Source organism: Theropithecus gelada, chromosome 12 (genome assembly GCF_003255815.1).
Source record: "Theropithecus gelada isolate Dixy chromosome 12, Tgel_1.0, whole genome shotgun sequence".
Taxonomy (NCBI): Eukaryota; Metazoa; Chordata; class Mammalia; order Primates; family Cercopithecidae; genus Theropithecus; species Theropithecus gelada.
The window spans coordinates 45,130,263-45,151,585 of record NC_037680.1 but is presented as its reverse complement, the minus strand read 5'-3'; the positions used below and the strand labels follow the sequence as shown (position 1 = coordinate 45,151,585).

General features: G+C 37.7%; 1 protein-coding gene across 2 annotated transcripts in view; it reads right to left on the bottom strand.

The window, feature by feature from the left end:
• The window catches only part of CERS6 (ceramide synthase 6), a 317,382-nt gene that overhangs the window by 50,290 nt on the left and 245,769 nt on the right, over nucleotides 1-21,323 (bottom strand). For both annotated transcript variants that reach the window (XM_025404126.1, XM_025404127.1), the window contains exons 7-8: nucleotides 7,578-7,706; nucleotides 4,713-4,819 (exon numbers count right to left, since the gene is read on the bottom strand). In XM_025404126.1, the coding sequence (XP_025259911.1) occupies nucleotides 4,713-4,819; nucleotides 7,578-7,706 (236 nt within the window). The remainder of the gene's footprint in view (nucleotides 1-4,712; nucleotides 4,820-7,577; nucleotides 7,707-21,323) is intronic.

Below are 21,323 nucleotides of genomic sequence, written 5' to 3'. Positions count from 1 at the left end.
TGAAGAGTTCCCAGGCAGGACGAATGAGTCAACCTAGGAAGCAGGCCACAGATAAAATATAGTGTGATGCTAAGAAGTGGAAATGAATTAAAGCCAGTAAAGGGCAGTAAATGAGGAATGTGACAAACACAAGTTCGCTTCGTTAGAGTTATGTGCTGAAGATGATCATAATAAAATCAATAGCCAATCGAGAAATGGTGTGGGGATGACTGAATACCCACACACACAAGAATGAACTTGGATACCTACCTTCCACCATACACAAAAATCACCCCAAAACAGAGCATAGACCTAAATGGAAGAGTTAAAACTAGAAAACTCCTAGGAAAAAAAAATAGGAGTAAATCTTCATGACCTTGGATTTGACAATGGTTTCTTATGACGTCAAAAACACAGGTGACAAAAGAAAAAATAGACAAACTTTATCAAATCTAAAAGCTTTTGTGCTTCAAAGGACATCATCAAGGAAGTGAAATGCAACCCTCAGTAAGGGAAAAAGCATTTGCAAATTATATATTGGGTAAGTCCTTTATATATCAGATACATTATTATATTCATCATTCAGATATATAATCATACATAAACTTTGACAACAATAAAAAGACAAATAACCAAATTACAAACGGGTAAATAATTTGAAATGCAAATTAAAACTACAATAAGATACCATTTAATACTCACTAAAATGAATACAATACAAAAAATAGTAGGTGTTGGCAAGGAAATGGAGAAAGTAGAACTTTCATACATTGTTGGTCAGATGTCAAATGATGCTGCAACTTTGTAAAAGAGTTTGGTGGGTGGGGTGCAGTGGCTCATACCTGTAATACCAGCACTTTGGGAAGCCTAGGCTGGAGGATCGCTTGAGGCCAGGAGTTCAAGTCTAGCCTAGGCAATGTAGTGAGACCCTGTCTCTACAAATAAATAAATCAGCTAGGTATTGTGGCACGTACCTGTAGTCCTAGACACTCGAGAAGCTGAGGCAGGAGAATCACTTGAGCCTAGGAGTTCAAGGCTTCAATGAGCTATGATGGCACCATTGTAGCCCAGCCAGGCCAACAGAGTGAGACCCTGTTTTTTTTTTTTGTTTTTTTGTTTTTTTGTTTTTTTAAACTTTTGTTCTAGCTCTAAAGAAAAAGAACATTTGGTTGTTCTTCAAAAAGTTAGAGTTACAATGTAATCCAGCAATTCCATTCCTAAGCATATGCCTAAGAAAATTGAAAATGTGTGTTCACACAACATCTTGTATGCAAACATTAATAGCAGCATTATTAACAATAGCCAAACAGTGGAAACAATCCTGAAGTCTGTCACCTGATAAACAGATAAATAAAATGTGGTACATCCATACAATAAAGTATTATTCACCAATAAGAAACAATGAAGTACTGATACATGCTACAACATGGATAAACCGTGAAAACATCCGGAAACAGAAAGAACTCAGTTACAAAAGATCACATATTGCATGAAACCATTTATATAAAATGACCACAAAATGTAAGTTCACAGAGACAGAAAGCAGGTTAGTGATTGCCAGGGGATTATAGGAGGGAAGAATGAGGAGTGACTGGCAGTGCAATAGGTTTGTTGACAGCAGCATCAACACAAATACATCAGTAATGAATGCACTGTGCTATGATGCTGTCATAGGAACTTCTTAGGTCCATTATAATCTTGTAGGATCACTGTCATATGTGCGGTCCATCATTGGCCACGAAGCGTAGCTATATGGTACATGACTGTATTTCCAGAAGCTACAATTTGCTTTCTTTACTTATGGTGAGGTTAAATCTTTCTATAATTTTGTCATTTATATTTTTCTGAACTGTGCCAGTTCAGAGCCACTCCAAATACTTCTATTGAGTTATTGTTCTTTTTTTCTTATTCATTTCCTAAGAGGTCTCTCTTTTCATGTTAAATAAATAATCTCACTTAACAAGCCAATACTTACATAACAATTACTATGAACCTGACATGTTTCTTAGCTCTATAGAGACATAAAATCACTTAATATTTACAACAATGCTGTGATTGGGCATCATCATCATTTTTATTTAAGAGATGAGGAAACTTCAGCACAAAGGTGTTAAGCAGTGGAGGCAGGATTTGAACCCACGCACACCGGTCCAAACGTCCCAGCTAACCAGTATACTCTCCTGACTCGTACAGATGTAGCAAACAGCAAACTTAAGAATGTCAACCAAGATACTCAGACCCCAGAAAATGTGTAGAATCTGGTCACTGTAAAAGACTGTGATAGGTGTTCTTTTCTGGAACTGCACTGTCCAATAAGCGAGCCACATGTGGCTCCTGAGCACTTGAAATGCAGTTAAACTAAATCTAGATGTGTGGTAATGTGAAATATACACTGAATTTCAAAGATTTAATATAAATTAAAAGAATGTAGATACTCAAAACATTTTAATATTAATGTGTTGATAATGTTAAATAGTATTTTGGGCCGGGTATGGTGGCTCATGCCTGTAATCCCAGCACTTTGGGAGGCCAAGGCGGGTGGATCACTTGAGGTCAGGAGTTTGAGACCAGCCTGGCCAACATGGTGAAACCCTGTTTCTCTAAAAAAAAAAAAAAAAAAAAAAAATTACACCAGGCGTGGTGGCATGTGCTATAGTCTCAGCTACTTGAGGCTGAAGAATCACCTGAACCTGGGAGGCAGAGATTGCAGTGAGCCGAGATTGTGCCACTGCACTCCAATCTAGGCGACACGGCAGGTTTTTTTAAGACTCTGTCTTAAAAAAAAATACTATTTTGAATATACTGAGTTAAATATGTTATTTAAGTGAATATCACCTTTCATCTTTAAAAAAAAACTTTTAGTATGGCTACTAGAAAATATTGTGTTACTATAAATCCTGCATTATATTTCTGTTGGACAGGGTTGTTCTAGAAGGATGTATTGTGACTGGAAGAGAAGTCTGGAGGAGCAGTGCATGGTTCTTAAAAGGCTAATCATGGTGTATGCTGTCTTTGAGGACCATGGATTGATTATACAACAGACAATAAGCCAACTGTTACTAAACCCATCAACTACCAATATTCTGATGACTCTTGATGAATTCAAATATAGTCAAGAGGAACCTGGAAGATATTGTTGGTGAATACAAAGAAATGGGTTGAAAACAAAAAGGAATATAGGGCAGGGGAAATAATTTTGTTTCTTCTACCTAAAGCACAGTCTTTGAAGGAGAAATAGGTCTGTGAAATGCTTCTTAAAACTAAAGTCTAATCTACCTCCATGACACTTTACCCTCCACAGGTGAGTCACTATTTCACACAAATACTCTATTTGCTATAATGTATAATTTAGCCAACAGAGTTGCTCAGTAAGTGCAACAAAACTATTTAAATATTGATAATCCATCGATGTTACCTATGTCCAGTAAATGTTTGGAAAAAAAATTTATAATCTCTGGCCTCCCCCACCCCATACCCCAAATTATAAACCAGAATATTAAAAGGATCTGTAGGAATTCAACTGCAAGTACCCCAAGGGCAGCCCTATGTCTGACTGAATTATCAGCATTACCAGTACCATCCCAGTGCTAGTAACGCAGCAAATGCCCAGTAAATTTTCACTAAATACACACAGAAAATGGTAGTTCATTGGAATTTTAAAGTCCACGCCTAAACAATATGGAAAACGCAAAGAATGGATATTCTAGACTGGCGAGCTTACTGTTGTAGATGGCTAATCACACAGATGGGGGCAAGTACTTAGAATGAAGACCCAGGAGTCAGCAAAGGTTTTCTAAAATCCAACTTCACATTCTTTTCCTGACTCTGCCTCTATCTGTGCAGGGAGTGACTCAACAGAGTAAATCCTGAATTCCTTAAGACCTTTGACAAAACTCTTTTATATACCTTAACCAAGGTGGGGAAATAGCAGGCATGACAATCTAACAGTTAGAAGGCTTAGTAATGAGTAGAAAAATCATACAGGAAGACTGGTGTTTGGGGAACTGAGGTCAATCTAAAGAAATTCTTCAGGGGTGGACAAGGAATCCCTCTTGGTCAACATTTTTCTTCAGTAAGTTGGAAGACACATGAAAGGCATATTTGCCAAGTAACACAAAGCTGGAAGAGACTTTGGATAGAATTCAAAGACTATTTGGTTAGAATGGTATATAGCTAATGCAAATTCTCTAGGATAGTGGTTTTCAAACTTTAACATGCAGCAGAATCATCAGGAAGGCTTATTAAAACACATTGCCAGGACTCATCTCCAGAGTTGCTCACTCAGTGGGTCTTGGGTGGGGTCAAGGATGTGCACTTCTAACAGGTTCTCAGGTGATGCTGCTGCCACTAATCCAGGGACAACCCTTTGTGAACCCGTGGTACAGGAGATTCCTGTTATATACTTGTTTGCAACACTACAGTTTCTTTCTTAATTCCAACCTTCATGGCTGAGGTTCCTGAGTCATATTCCAGACTAGTGCCTTCTATGACCGATGGCTTTCTGTGACTTCAGAACCCATGCAAGCCACATCCTTTTCCAACTATTCTGTGGAAATCATTAGTAAAGAGTGCCACCCTCTTCTGGAAGAAGAAATCAAGCAGTTTCTTGAGGTATTCCCCTCCCCCAATATATTTAAACCTCTAAATACTTATGGCAAAATTCAAAAGGAAAATGGTTCAGAAAGCTTATTTGGAAAGGGTGGCTCTATCAGGAAGAAGACTGGCATACTCACCAGAGAGGAAATATACCCAGTCGTGTGGTGATAAAAACCACGGCAAACATAACAAACAGGAGATCACACATTTTCTGAAACTTGGCATAATTTGCCATTTTGGCAGCCTATGAAAGAAAGGAATGTGACCTATTAATGTAGTTAAACTGATAATAAAGTTTCTTTCAATATGCATGAGTCTGTTATAAGATACACTTTATCAGATGCATAAAATTGCCTGTGACTGAAATGTCATATATCATGCATCAGTATTTATAAATTACCCACAAGCTGAGTGAGAGGCAGCATTAGCCGTAAGTAGAATTCCTGACTGTTACAGATTTAATAAAATATTCAGCAACCTGAAAAATTCAATTGTACAGTTGACTTCAGAAAAACAGAGAGAAAAATAAGAAATTCTTACATCATAGATGATATTAGCAAGCCAGAGATACCAAAACAGAAATTTGGTATAACAGTTCAAACAGAAGTGCTGGATAATCCTTTAAACCTTTTTATGAATCTCAAATACTGAGGCCACAAACTTTATATAGAATATATGGAGCTTTCTGTGTTTTTCTTCCTTTCTCCTTAAAATTACAGGTTTTCTTTAAACAGGCACAAGGAATACTCTGGGAGATGCTTTTCTGGCTTATTCTCATGAACTTAGAAATGAAGAAAGTGTCAAGATCATGTCATTTCAACTAATCCATTTAGGTAGAATTTTCAAAGTTACATGAATGGGTCATTTTTAGATGAAAGCCACCAATGCTCAAAGGGTCTGTGAAAAGTACTCTCATAATTTATGAGAGCGATTTAAGTGAAGACTTTTTATATTATAAATTAGGGAAGAAATCACATCCCTTTCTCTACCATCTACTTTTTTACAAATGATTCTAAAAACAGGTGAGACTGAAAACATAATTTTGCTTAATCATCTCTTTTTACATTTTTACATAGAATTCACAGCACCTACACACAGGGTTATAAATTGATGATGTCTTCTGAATTTATAACGTTATTTTCTACTTCTTGGAAACTTAAATTAACTGAGTCAGATTTGAAAAGATTGTTGACATTATCCACAGAAGCTATAATTTAAAAGATTTAAATAAAGCACAAAGTTATGAGAGGAATGTATTCCTAAGGGGAAATATCTATTAACTGGGTGGAAGTTAGGATTATAAGCTTTTAATTTCATGAACACTTCAGGGGTAACACCATAAATTATGTTAAAAGGTACCTTTTACCTTCTTCTGGCTAGGTAAATCATGACATTTTTCTTTTATATTTTTTCACCAGTATTCAATAAATAAGCTTTAAACACAAACTTTTCAGAAATGTCTAGGCCATAAGATAACATGTTGAGGAGCTGACAGGTAACTTATCTCATTAATTGAATACTCTGAGTGTTATTTATTTTTATAATGTTAAAGAGAATCTAGGTGATGAAGAACATTTGTTTTTAAGCCACATGACTGAGATTTCTGAATTTTTTTTTCTGGATACAAGTGGAACTTGATTAGAAATTTTCTGAATCTACCCCATGGCACTACCAAGCATCATGCCAGCCATTTCCACAGGCAATGCAGTTGGCTAATTGTACAGGATTGATTGTACAGCCTTAGGTTGCAGCATAAATTTCTACATTCAAGCAAACTTAGGATTTAACCAAATGGTAACTCATTTCCAGGGGACTGCAATATAAGCAATCTATATTATTGATTATACTTATTATATTTCTTTATAGTAATTATATTTCTCCTATTAAAAATATGTTGAATAGAGGTTAGCTTGAATCACTTAAAAATCATAGCAACAAATTATCATTTGACTTATCTAGCCCATTAGGTCTATTTTTCTATTTCATAACATGAAAGGACCAGTTTTTTTTTTTAACAAAGTACTGTATACACCTCAAACTTTAATTGCCTTTATAGTAGATTCAAATTTTATAGCAAAGAATTCTGCTTATATTGCAATGACAGGTCATTATTTGAGGGTATGTCTAGTCTACATTCACAGTACAGTAATTGCTTCAAAGGTGGCAAAACAAAGCAGTTAAAGCAAAATGGTTGGCCTAAAGGAAAATAAATCAGAATTCAGATCAGACTGTAAGAACCATTTCTACACAGGCTTTGTACTCTTATAAGGTAATTCTGACCAGTTATATTAATTTCTTAATATAAAATGCAAAGATTTTAATGATTAACATTATTGAGTATGACTCTTCACAGGAGCCACAGTTAAAAGTAAATATCACATCACAATCTTCCTTGGGATTTTACCTTTTGAAATATGCTAGAACATTTTAATTTATTTTACCACTTGAAGAATTCTAAACAATAGTAACCAATTCATATATAACCAATATTTCCACAGATATTCTTTAACTTTCATATATAGAAAACATAGTTTCTACATAAAATTTGCAATTCGTATGCACTTTTCACTGTAAAAACATTAGGAAAATGTGTATTGGCAATAAAAATGATGATCCCTACTTAATTTTACTGGGATGTATAGCTTCCATCATTACCCAAACTGAGTTTTACAAAATTTCCCAATAAATCAGGGTAAAAGTTACAACACACCAAACAAAACCTAATCAAATAATGATTTTCCTTTGTAAAATCATTCATTTCTTAAGTATGGATTAGTAAAGGTTTTCAGCATTTTATTAACAATTTTTTTTGTATAAAAGTTTACATACTAATTTAAAATCTCATTTTCACCAGTTTAACCTACAAAGAAACACTGCAGTTTCAAGGCAGTTATTTACTATTGTACCCAAGCACCATCTAGCATAACATTGAAGAGCTAATGAGATTAGGGACTTCCTAAATTCTGGATTTTGTATTCTTAAAGATGAAAGAAAACTTTTACCTCCAGAAGAGCATCAGCCGAATCATGAAGACAAAGGACCAGCGTTCCTACTCGGGCCATATTGTTGACATATGAAAAGGTAATCAAGAAAATACATACAAGGTGGTGCAGGAACATAATGCCAAAGTCCTTGAGGAAAGAAAAAACAGCCATATTAGAGTCTAGCAACATCACATTTCCATTTCGCCATTCAGCCACTGAACCAGTACTTACTGAGAACCTCCACAAGCCTAGCACTGAGGATGAATAAGGTATGAATAAGGTATAACTCTTATCTTGTGGGAGTCCATCACGTGTTGGGAGAGACACATAGGAGATCGGTGGAAGCCCAAGATCAAGGCTCTGGCAGATTTGGTATCTGGAGAGGGCCCACTTCCTTGTTCATAGATGGTGACTTCTAGCTGTGTCATCATATGGCAAAAGGGGCAAAGCACTTATTTAGGGCCACAGGAGATAGGAGGAAATCAGTGACTACCAAGAATGCGATCAAGCCAGGACAAAGACCATATCATAAAGAATGTTTTGTAGCAAGCCAAATAATTTGAAGCTATGGGAGAAATCATTACAGAATTTCAAGAAAAGAAGGGTACTATTTGCATTTGAACCTTTTTAAAATTTTTTATTTTATTTTATTTTATTTTATGTTTGCTCTGTTGCCCAGGCTGGAGTGCAGTGGCGTGATCTCAGCTCACTGCAAGCTCCACCTCCCAGGTTCGCGCCATTCTCCTGCCTCAGCCTCCCGAGTAGCTGGGACTACAGGCGCCTGCCACCACGCCCGGTTAAATTTTTTTTTTGTATTTTTAGTAGAGACAGGGTTCACTGTGTTAGCCAGGATGGTCTCGATCTCCTAACCCTGTGATCCACCCGCCTCGGCCTCCCAAAGTGCTGGGATAACAGGCGTGAGCCACCGCGCCCAGTGTATTTGAACTTTAGGAAGATCTTTGGGGCAACTGTACAGGTTTAACTGGACCACTTCTCTGACTACTAAATGGTTGGGGCTTCAGAAGGTACTGGTTGTGTCTTTGAACAGAGTGTGGCATCTATGAAGGGACAGCAGGTTAAGGTCAGAGGAAAAGGGCATCGTATAGCTCCCAGCCCAGATGGTCCACTGTCTACAGAAGGGCTGATAAGCCACATAGCAAGGGTAACGGTGGTGCTGTGGTCTAAATATTTGTGTGCCCATCAAATTCATGTTAAAATCGTAATGCCCAAGGTGATAATGTTAGGAGATGGGGCATTTGGGAGGTAATTAGGGCATGAGACCAGAACCCTCATGAATAGGATTAGTGTCCTTGTAAAAGGGACCCCAGAGAGCTGCTTTGTCCCTTTCACCATATGAAGACACAGTTAGAAGGCACCATCCATGAACCAGGAAATGGGCCCTCATCAGATACCAGATCTGCTAGAGCCTTGATCTTGGACTCCCCAGCCTCTGAAAGTATAAGAAATCAATTTCTGTTGTTTACAGGACTCCCAATCTACAGTATTTTGCCACAGCAGCTCAAATGGATTAAGATGGGGGTGATGGTTTTCTGTTATCTCAGATTTGTTGGAATGTGCATCTCAGTGTTAGCATCCTTCTCCCAGAATATGCCTGTTGGGATACTAAAATAAGAATCCTACCATGTTGGCTTTTCTGATAGGACCTACACAAACAAGCCCCGAATTTTTAAAAATTGTTTTATGTTAGATTCAGGGGGGTACCTATGCATGCTTGTTACTTAGGTATACTGCATACTCATGGGGATTGATGCCCTGAATTTTAATCATTATCTGTCCATAGACATTAGAAAAAAATATATCTTGCAGCAATAATAGTAAATTGACCATCCTTATTTTGGTCAGCTTCAAGGGAACCTCATCTTGGCCTCAGTGAAGATTTTTTTTCTGATATTATCTCTTGACTATCTGGACATGGTTTGTTGTGAAATGGAATTTTTGTTGCTTAGAAATATAGTCTTTTACTCATACTTTTATCTAACCTATATATCTCTCTCAGAGTAAGTCTGAATTTCTTTGAGACTTAAATGCCAAGACTGACCCTAATGTTGCTCTATTTGAAGCCTCTGGCGGAAAAGGACTATTCCCCATAGACCATTCATCTAGGGTAGATTTATTTGAATCTTTCTCTCTCTCTTTTTTTTTTTTTTTTTTTTTTGAGACGGAGTCTCGCTCTGTCGCCCAGGCTGGAGTGCAGTGGCCGGATCTCAGCTCACTGCAAGCTCCGCCTCCCAGGTCTACGCCATTCTCCTGCCTCAGCCTCCCCAGTAGCTGGGACTACAGGCGCCCGCCACCTCGCCCGGCTAGTTTTTTGTATTTTTTTAGTAGAGACGGGGTTTCACCATGTTAGCCAGGCTAGTCTCGATCTCCTGACCTCGTGATCCGCCCGTCTCGGCCTCCCAAAGTGCTGGGATTACAGGCTTGAGCCACCGCGCCCGGCCTTGAATCTTTCTCTCTAAGGGAGACAGCGTGAAAATGAAAAGCATATCTGAAAACTGACGTATGAGCAGATCCCGATTATGAAAAAGCGCAGCATGTAGGTTAAATCTAGGGGAATAAACCCAAATTTTTATCTTGAAAAGTCAATATTCATATAGTCATTTATTCATTAAAAATAGTGACTGAGCATTTACTATGCTCTAGACAGTTCTAGGCTTTGAGGAAAAATAAGTAAGAAAACTAGACAAATACTTTTGCCCTTGTGGAACTTGTATATTCTAGTAAGGGAGAACAGACAAAAAATATAAGTAAATGATCTCTTATAGTAGAAGGTAAAATTGTGCTATGGGGGAAAAAAAGCAATCATGATAAGAAGGGTGGGGAGTCCTGGTTGCTGGGGGAGATACATTATAATAATATACAGAGGGGCCAGGCCAGGGCAGGTCTCTCTAAGAAGGTGACTTAAAGATGATGAGGAAGCTAGTCTTATAGATAGATGGGGAGAAAATATTCAAGCCAGAAAAAACAACCAAGGCAAAGGCATTATCCATCACGGTCTTTCTATCCTGATGTGTTTAAGGAATAGTGAGGAGGTGAGTGTGGCTGGAGTCAAGTAAGAAGGAGAGACGTGTAGAAGCCAGAGCAGCATTATAGATTATAGATTTTAAAAATTAGTAGCTTTTTTTTTGTCTATTACCACTCTTTTAAAAAGATATTTTAACTTTGTTGAATAGAAAGTAATCACTCTACTATTTAATCCCTGATATGTAACTGTTCTACGTATCATTTGTATTCAGATCTAAATTGGGAGGTTAAGGGTCAAGAATAAAATTATTTCTGAGGTTGTAAGGACTTAATTTTATCTATCACATTGCAGTAGGTACAAAGCACTTATAAATACTCTCTAATACTGCTCGTCATGATCACAAAACAGGACTAGGTTTTTATTCTTACAGATGTCTTCATAAACTCCTTCCTACAACATTCCCTCGTGAGTATTCTCGTTTGTTCTGAGAATCAGCGTGGGCGACAGTGCTAAGGTTGGTGGATGTTCTGCCAAGCTAAACATCTGGTTTACAAAGGCAACAGCAACTAGATTAGGTAGACTCCTCGGTTCCTTGTGAATTCCACTTAATCTTCTACCCAAGGGGAAGGAGGAGGCCCTAGTGCTCTCTCTTTTTCTAAATAGCCTTGTACTTTTCCTCTGTGACCCTTTAGCTCTCATGGCTTCTGCCCTGGTTCCTGATTCACTGGGTGACAGAGCCACTTTCTTCTGGACCCCCACTTACCTATCCTGGACCCTCACTTACCTATCCACCTTTCCACAACTCAGAGAGGCCTCTGTCTCTAACTTATATTCTCCAATTCAGTTCAGTTATTATTGTTTGATTTTTCTGTGGTTAAGGCAACTTCTAAGTTAAACATAAGTGCAAGAAAGTTAAAACCAGGGTCTTTTCGACAGGACCAGACTCCTGAAAAATGTAGGTGTCTTGAACAATTATGGAGCACCTATTTCATAAGAGCCAATTTGTAATCCAACTCATCAATTTTGTAATTTTTGGTAGGGTAATTGCCTATCTATATAATTTTTTTTTTTTTTTTTTTTGAGACAGAGTCTTGCTCTGTCACTCAGGCTGGAGTACAATGGTGCAATCTCAGCTATTGCAACCTCCGCCTCCTGGGTTCAAGCCATTCTCATGTCTCAGCCACCCAAGTAGCTGGGATTACAGGTGTGCGCCACCACATCCAGCTAATTTTTGTATTTTTAGTAGAGATGGGTTTCACCATGTTGGCCAGACTGGTCTCGAACACCTGACCTCAAGTGATCCACCTGCCTCAGCCTCCCAAAGTGCTAGGATTACAGGTGTGAGCCACTGAGTCTGGCTATCTATACAATTAAGAGACTGGATCATGTTATTTTTATGCTGTCAATTCTATAATTCTAGGCTTCATAGTTATGGTGATTAAATAATATTTGAAGTCTTTACTAATTTCATATTTGTGTATATGTGGCGGGGAGAGAGTGTGGGAGAGCCCACACATGCGCCCTCTTTATTTAGCAGCTGAGTAGCTGCTGATGTCACTACAGGTTAGGGTCTGAAAAGTCAACTTCAACAACTTTAATTGCCTAAATGATTCTGTCTACAGTTTAGTGAACATGTCCGGAGGTTATTTTCTTCCCTGGAAAGTGCCTAACATTTATGGACAACCATACATATTGATTTATTACTAGGATAAACAGTATATTAGTTTGCTAAATGAGGTCAGATAATTTAAGAAACGAAGTGCAACGATTTCTCTTATTTTCAATTAACCTAGTCTCCAAACAGCATGACACATTGATGGTAGATTCCACTGTCAGGAGAATCATGCGTCTTCCAACAGTTAATTCTAACTGCCCACGACAGAACTGAGCATTGAGAATGCAGTGGCTGACCTACCACTATATTCCTTCATCTAGACTCACATTTACATCTAGTTCTCAGCTCAGGCAGAAGAGAAATGATGACCATACTCTGAGTTTAACACGTGATTATGTACAGGTGCAACTTACCAGTTTTACCTACTTCTGAAATTCTGCTGTCTTTGCAGTTAGTACCTAAGGTCTTCTTAAATCATCAAAGTTAGACAATACCAAAATGCCTTAGACATACAATAAAAATTGCACTGATAACATTTTCCACTGAAAGATAAAATCTGTTCTCTCCAAGCTGTTACTTACTAGATTCCATCATGTGGAGTATAGTATTCTACCAGATAATAACTACTTCAAAACAATGGACCCATTAAAGTAGAGCTTACCTATCAACTAATATTTTAAACTGTTTCCTAAACATAATCAAATGAAAACACACACTGCTTAATTCAGAAATTCAATGAGTTTATATTTGCTATGCTTAATACACAGATTTCAAAGTTTAACCAGCTGAACACCTAAAAAGAACAATACTTTCCACATTTTCTATTGTTCAGCTCTGAATGATTGCTCTTGGCTCACTGAAAGAGAACAAGGGTTTTTCTCTATTTAATTTAAAAATGAATAAATATAAATTGATTAAAACACTTATGGAGGATTAGTACCATTTTATAACGAAGTTTCCTGAGATGTATCTAATATATCGTCAATAAACAACCCAATGGCCTTGCCAATACAGCACAGCTCCTTTAAAAATAAGAGCCTTGTTTTTCAGACAAAATTTGCTTTGTAAAGATGTTTTTTGCATATAAATCACCTGGTCCTAGAAAACATTTGTTCTATTACTGAAGGATTCACAGTTATGCCCATGGCAGAAGACCAATTTTCATTACAGTCCTATCTGTATGAATATGAAAAAAGAATGAATAATGGATTTGCCATCTTTTACATTTCTGCTTCAGAATGCATTATACATAATAAAATACCTTTAATAAAGGCCATGCAATCATTATTTTATGTGTTACTCACGTCCTCCTGACCCAACACATTTCTTTGAGCAGGCACTGAATCTGGTCCAAATAACCATTTTAAACAAATTGCCAATTTGGATTTTATCAATGCAGGGTGGAAAACTTCCATCCTTATATTTGCAACTGTTGAAAGTGATTAGTGCATACACAGACACAGTCATGGCCGAAAGAACATTAGCATTTTAGGTTGAAATGTTTTCCTGCATTTTTCATAACTGCAATTAAGGACAGAGACTGTGATTTCTTACTGGTCTTCAGACTGAAGACTGATGCCAAAGCCTTTATTCAAAACAGACTGGCCTGGACACGTGCTTTACTTGTGTCCTCAACCTCCTGCTATTCGGCCATATTGTTTCTTGACATTTTCACAGCCATTATCAAGGGCTCCTTCTATGTTCCCTGCTTGATATTTACCCTAATGTTGACCTTTACTTCAGTAGCTTTGCCTATGTTAATTATCAGAGACAAGGGGGAAAAAAATCAAACATGGTCATCACTCAAACTTAATTAGAAGTCTGAAATAAAAGAATTCAAGGAAGAGTCATCCATTTTAGTATTAAAAGCTGGTAAGATAATGCTGTTTTTTCCTCATTACATTTTCAAATAGCATTTAGGGAACCTAGAAAACTTTCCTAGTCTGTTCTGTGTAGCTTTCACATCAGAAATTCCTGGGTACAGGTAAAATTCCAGCTACCTGGGCTCCATCCCCAACTGTTAGAATGAAAATCAGCATCTTTAATTCAGTTCTCTAGGGGAATTTTACGTACAGTAAAATATTAGCACCAAACATCCAGAGGGATCTACCTCTCATTGAGACACAGATCTGAAAGTTTATATAACGCAACTCCCTTCACAATGATCAAGCTGTAGAGAATCTCTGAAATAATATTGTTTTCAGGAGGCACTACAAATTCATCTTGATGTACATGCCTTTACAAAAACAAAATTCACCCATTTTTCATTAAAAATAATACATACACATACTATAAACAGGAACTGTTCCCTAAATTCTCATTGGCTGGATAATATATTAATTTTATGCAATCTCTTTTGGGAATAATTTTTGCAACTGATTAAGAAAAAAATATTAGTGAACCTCTTTATAAAGGGAATTTAGAAGATCAAGATTTTAATTAAAGGCTGATTTAGATGTGCACAGACAAGAAGAATATGAAATACTTCTGAAGTGCAAGAAAAAGGCTCTTCTCCCTCAGATGCAAATGACGCATATGAGCTTTCCTGAATTTAATAAAATTAATAAATCTGTAATCTAACTAATATGAATAGAAGTCAGGTAATAGCACCAGGTTACTCAATGAACTGATTTTCAGACTCTCTAGGAAACAGAAGAACAGCAGCATAGCTTAAAGCTGATTTCATTTTATGGCAACTGCAGTAATAATAGAAACCCCTCATTAAAAAACAAACAAACAAACAAACAAAAAATAGTTCTCTTATTTGAAACTCCAAGGCACATAGAAATTTATATGACTTTTTACAGAGTAACATGTTTTTCTTTTTAGGGATAATAGCAAACAGTTTTCCTTTCTCTCTCGTGATTTTCCTGCCTTGGCATAAAACTCAGAATGCTGGGGGTAGAAGTGGACTTTAAGCATGTAACTTGGCAACGTGCTAAAGAGAGCAGCTACTCAGCCTTCATCTCCATTTTAGAATGAATAAACAGATGGAGACGGTGAGGATTTCAGACAAAATTTACACACATCAAGAATAATCATGAGCAGCTTTTCCATTAAGGGAATATAAAGATATAACAGCTTTTCAGCCTTTGGAGATGGGTAAAGTCCTGATGATCAGGATGAATATATATAAAATCTCTTAAAGAATACCAAAACCCCCAAATAGTATACTAACAAATCTTAATATTAAAACTAATGTGTGCAAATAAATCACAAAATACGTCCTTAAGGCAAAAATGAAACACAGTACCAGAAATTCACATCAGAATAATTTGCTGCTTTGTCCTGTCTTACGGTGGGTTCTAGAATAAATAGCAGTACAACTTCTAAAGCTTTAATAATTTGGTTAAAAAACAAAACAAAGAAATAAAAGACTAAAAAATTGTGTAGGATTTTGAGACAATGGCTAAATAATAAAAATATATTTGGGGTGATTTATAGAAATCAGTTGATTCTGGGTCTCTCCCCATTAGATAATTTGAGGAGAATCATAACCTTCTCTTACCAATTCATGATGTGAAGAGTTCACATAATGTATGTACAATCTCCCACAATTTATTTGGTTGTTCTGTTTCGACTGGCTTTGAATTCTGGCTCACTCTAAATAAGAGAGTTGGTTAAATGGACCATTTAAAGAAAGATATTTCACATAAGGCTCTTCAAAACTCCAACTAGAACTCACTTTTTTCTTATGTATAGCCTATGCACCCTAAGGTAAATATCTACAGGAAAATGTGGAAAGGAATGAAGAACTGTGACTTATTTGGGAAACGTTTGTTCCATTATAAAGTGGAGGAGTCCTGGCAGGAATGAATCAATTATTCCCTTCTCCAAAATTCAGTTTGTGAATAAAATTTCATTCACATTAGATCTAGAGTTGAATCTATTTCAACACTTTTTTCCCAATAGATTATAGATTTTTCTCCTTTTGGACTAAATGTATACACATTTAGGTCCTTGAGGGGGATAACTGTAACACACAGACTTCATTTTAAAAACACCAAGTGCCATGAAATTAATTGGTTTAAAGATGTTGAATTTACTATGGTTACTATCAAAATGTTTTTATAATGTATACTGATGTGATTTAAATATCTCCACTAGCCATTCTCAAATCTAACATCCCCACTGTCCATCAAATATGCACAACAGGTTATTCTACTTTACAGCAAAGACAGGCAAAGGGCCAGATGGCCAGATTTGGGTTTGTAAATAAGGTTTTATTGGAACACAGCCATGCCCATTTGTTTACTTACTGCCTATGGCAGTTGTCTTGCTATAGTGGCAGAGTTGAGAAGTTGCAACAGAGATTACATGTCCCCCCAAATTAAAATATTACCTGGCTCTTCACAGAAAAGCTTTGTGACCTGCCTTAGAGTCACATCAAAGGACATACGGGAAAGCATCATATTGGAAAAGTCATATTATCTAAGATGTGGTAACCGCATAGGCTCATGGCTAACTTCACCACATTTTTGTCAGACCAAAAAATGTGTAAGAGATTTAATTTTCATAGCTGTCCTGATGTAATCCATTAAATATTACTCTCAACATTCAGATAAACTATAAAGAAAGAGAACCAAAAAAATTCTCATGATCAAGTATAACCACAGCTTTTAAACAATTTGAAAACCAAGGAGACTTCACAAGCTTTCAAACGTAAGATGCTTGTTTGGATTCAGTATTGTTTTCTCTACTGCTAGATGTGCCGTTACTTTATGGCTTCTAGAAACATATATAAATGAAATAACCATTGTATAAGCAGAGTTTACTCAATCTTTCTCCCATGCAACATTTATGGTCCCATTTCAACATCAAGAACTCATAATCTTGTCTGCTGTAAATTATTTAGTTAATATTTAATCTTTAATTGATTTTATCACCATGGAAAAGGACACAATAAAATTTTATTTGCACAATAGAAAACAGTAAGATAGTGCTGTTGATTAGCTTCTGATGGGCCTGGCCAGAGCGTGGAGCTTGATTTCGAACGCCTTGGAGTCCTCCTTCACGCCTTCCTTCCTCTCCTGATCAAAAGCACACTCTCCAAATGCACTCTGCTTTCAAATGATGTAGATCGTTTTCTTAATTATACATGTCTTTTTATTCACTGAACTTTAGATCCTCAGAAGCTCTCTATTACTATGAGCCTTGCTAAATCACAAGTGCCTGGAGACGACGGTCTTGTACTACACCTTCTGGGTTCTGTTTAAATTACCCTTGGCTCAGTCACACTAGTTTGCACAGCTTTTAATGGGGAAAGGTCACTTCTGAGACATTTAAAACATACTCAATCTAACAGTCTTAAGTAATACAAGGGTTAGCAGAATTAACTTTTTTTTTTTTTTGCAATAATCCCCGGAACAGAGATAATGGTAACCGTTTATGATATCAAACAAACCAATTTGGGCTGAAAACATCCAGAATGATCAGTAGGGGGCAGATTGTGTTCTACTAAAATCAGAAACATCCCAGGACTCAAAAGCCATCGTCCATGTACTATAAAGGTCTTGAGGCCTAAATTGACAATGGGTAACCAGGGACTCAATTTTGTGCTTTAGACAGAAGATGGAAAAAGTCTCCCTCAGGTCAACCAGGTTGGGATGGCATGTAAATTGTCAGGAGGGGTTTGGGGAACTCTCATCATCCTCAGCCTTATCCTCCACATTCTAACTCCTCTTTCTTCAGCTGCCTGAGCTACCCACTCCTGACTCCTCACAAACATACAGAATTCTAGCTGCAGAATTTCCTGGAAGCTGCTTCTTGTCTCTGTGCAGACCTCTGGCCACACAGTTTTTTTGTTTTTTGTTTTTCCTTCTGGCTGTGATGCTTGTGTTTTCTCCTCATTTGGCTCCTGGCCCCATCCCACCTTGACTACCTGGTGAATTCCTACTTACCCTCTGATTTGCCTAATTCTCATGTGCCAAAGGCTCTTCTGTCTGATATTGTCATTTATTCTTAACAACAACCCCATAAAGCAAGTGTGACTTTGAAACTCTTATTTTACATAGAAACTGAGGCACGGGAATGCCACATCATTTTCCCTAGTCACACAGTGAGGACGGGCTAAGCCAGCTCTGCATCCAGTTCTGTGTGACTCCAGAGCTCAGGTATCTACCTACCATAGCAGGTTGCTTCTCAGAAATGGACGTGTGAGGAAAATGTCTCTGAGGAAGGAGGCAGGAAAGAGAGGACACTCTGGAAAACACATATAAGTGAGAGACTAACAAATAGAACAAGGTCTACTCCTGGAAGACAGGAAGAGATGGGGATCAAGAACAAAGGTGCGGCCGGGCGCGGTGGCTCATGCCTGTAATCTCAGCAGTTTGGGAGGCCAAAGCAGGTGGATCACGAGGTCAGGAGATCGAGACCATCCTGGTTAACATGGTGAAATTGCCCGTCTCTACTAAAAATGCAAGAAATTAGCCGAACGTGGTGGCAGGCACCTACAGTCCCAGCTACTGGGAGGCTGAGGCAGGAGAACTGCTTGAACTCGGGAGGTGGAGGTTGCAGGGAGCCAAGATCACGCCACTGCACTCCAGCCTGGGTGACAAAGTGAGACTTGTCTCAAAAAACAAACAAACAAAAAGAACAAAGGTGCAAGGGTGAGCCTTGAGTGGAAGGTGTACCTCTTCTCAAGAGGCCAAAGGGAAAGACAGATGAATGGGTTTGTTTATATTTATGGGGATGGAAAGTGAAGGTGTTCATGACTTCAGGCAGAGAGACAGAGCCATAAGCAGCCAAAGTGGGTGTTTTCCCAAGGCCCCTATAATTGACTTGAGAGAAACTCCCCAGCAGAAGCTGAATGACCAAACATCCCAAGGGCCAGCAAGACCTCCTGAGAGAGATGGGACTCCTGAGGACCCGAACTTATGAGCCCAGAGCCCGAGACCAGTAGCACTGCGTGGCTCTCTGTAATGCTGCAGCCCTCTGCAGCACACTGGAAGAAGAGGCTCCTGGTCATCACCCTCCTGCAACCTGAATTGCAGTATGTGGCTGAGTCTATGAGAACCAGGGCTGACCAGTGGCTGGTTATCTGACCACGAGACCTAAAGATGTCTAAGAGCCTCTCCTTTGACAAGGCACTTGGATGCTTGATTGCCAGCATAAGCCACTGCGGAAGCCAGCCTTTGAATAAAATCCCATAAAAACTGCCCCATGAAACACTTCTTTTCCAGACAGTAGTTCTATTGTTCTTCCACCAGTCTGCACATGGTGCTGGGTTGCAATGCTTTGATCACAAATGGTAGCTTATTAAAATGAGCTGCTCCTTTTCCCTGCTTATATTCTGAAGACACAGCAGTGAGAAAAAAACACAACACAGGCCTAAGACTTGGGAATATCTGCCTCAGAGGAAACTGAACTTCAAGGGCAGAATACTGCAATTCCAATCATGAGAAGTTGCATAAAAGAGCAACTTCACACCTTTGTGAAAGAGAGGTGAAGCGGCCCTCCTGATTGTGTCTACAGGTAGCAGGAGTGAGGTTACAAGGAGAGAAGTCTACATCAATCCCCATCCCTGCTAGGGTGATCTGATGTCATCTGGTGTGATTTTAGCTTTTCAAGAAAAGAAAGAACATGCTGATGCAATGTGAGGCACTACCTAGGAGTCACTTTTTTTTTTTTTTTTTTGAGATGGAGTCTGGCTTTGTCTCCTAGGCTGGAGTGCAGTGGCGTGATCTTGGCTCATTGTAACCTCTGCCTCTTGGGTTCAAGCGATTCTCCTGCCTCAGCCTCCTGAGTAGCTGGGATAACAGGTGCGCACCACCACGCCCAGCTAATTTTTTGTACTTTATGGGCTTTCACCATGTTGGCCAGGCTGGTCTTGAACTCCTGACCTCAAGTGATCCACTTGCCTCGTCCTCCCAAAGTTCTGGGATTACAGGCATGAGCCACAAAAACTGATCTGGGAGTCATATTTTTAGGAAAGACTTAAGAATATTCCAGACCAGCCGTTCTCACACATTTTGGTCTCCCCTTCATAGTCTTAAAAATTATTGAGAACACCAAAGAGTATTTGTTTATGAGGGATATATCTATCAGTATTTAACATACCCACTGTTAGAACTGAGACATTTAAAAAAATATTTAAAACACATTTATTAATTTATTTTAAACAAACTCCATTACATATTAACAAATTTTTACTAAAAATTACATTTTCAAAAAAAAAATTGGTGAAGAATGGCTTTGTTTTCCATTATTGCAAATCTCTTTAATATCTGTTTAATATTAGAGAGTTGGATTCTCGTAAGTGTGTATACATTTAATCTGTTGCCAGATGTTGTTTGGGTTGAAATATTTGGTGAAAACCCAGTATCACGAAGACAGACAGCTGGAAAAGGAAGAAGTACCTTAACAGTACTTTCAGATAGTTATGGATATTCTTCTTTGGCACTGTACTAAAATTTGTCAAGTCAGATACTCTTAAAAGTTGGTTGTAATATGGAATCTAAAACCATATCAATAAACTTTTTATATTCTGTTACATTAAAATCCATTGGTCTGTGAATGGATCTTTTACTCATGCATGATTTTATAACATCGTGCATTAGTTATCTGGAAAATATTGATTCACTGAGTAGTGATTTTTTAAGTAAAATATTTTTGAAAATCACATTTGTTAATATCACTACCAATCTCATCAGAAATGTCAAGGATTGACAGGCTGTCAAGTTTTTGCAGGTACACATAAGCTTTCCAAAAATCTAATTTTTGCTTGAAAGCTTGAGTTTTATCACTGACCACAAATAATGTCAGTTGCTTTCTTTGAAACAACGTGACAAGCTCATTTTGTGCATTTTCAAGACAATGTCTGTCAAATACACAAGTTGGAATGACTACAGTTTATCATTCTTTTAAGTAAAAATGGGCTTCTATGAGAAAAAGTTCAGCTCAAAAGTAAAATAACTGCATTTTTCTTAAGACAGACACCATTGCATATCTATTTCCAATTTCATCACACACAATATTCTTTTTCAATATATACTCAAGGAGAGAGGTTTAATAAAATTAATACTGTTGGCCCTCCATTATCCATAGGTCCTGCATTCATGGATTCAACCATGAATTGAAAACTTAAAAAAAAAATGGACGGTTGTATCTATATAAATATAAAAACAGATGGTTGTGTCTGAATAAGAAAAATGGATAGTTGTGCACA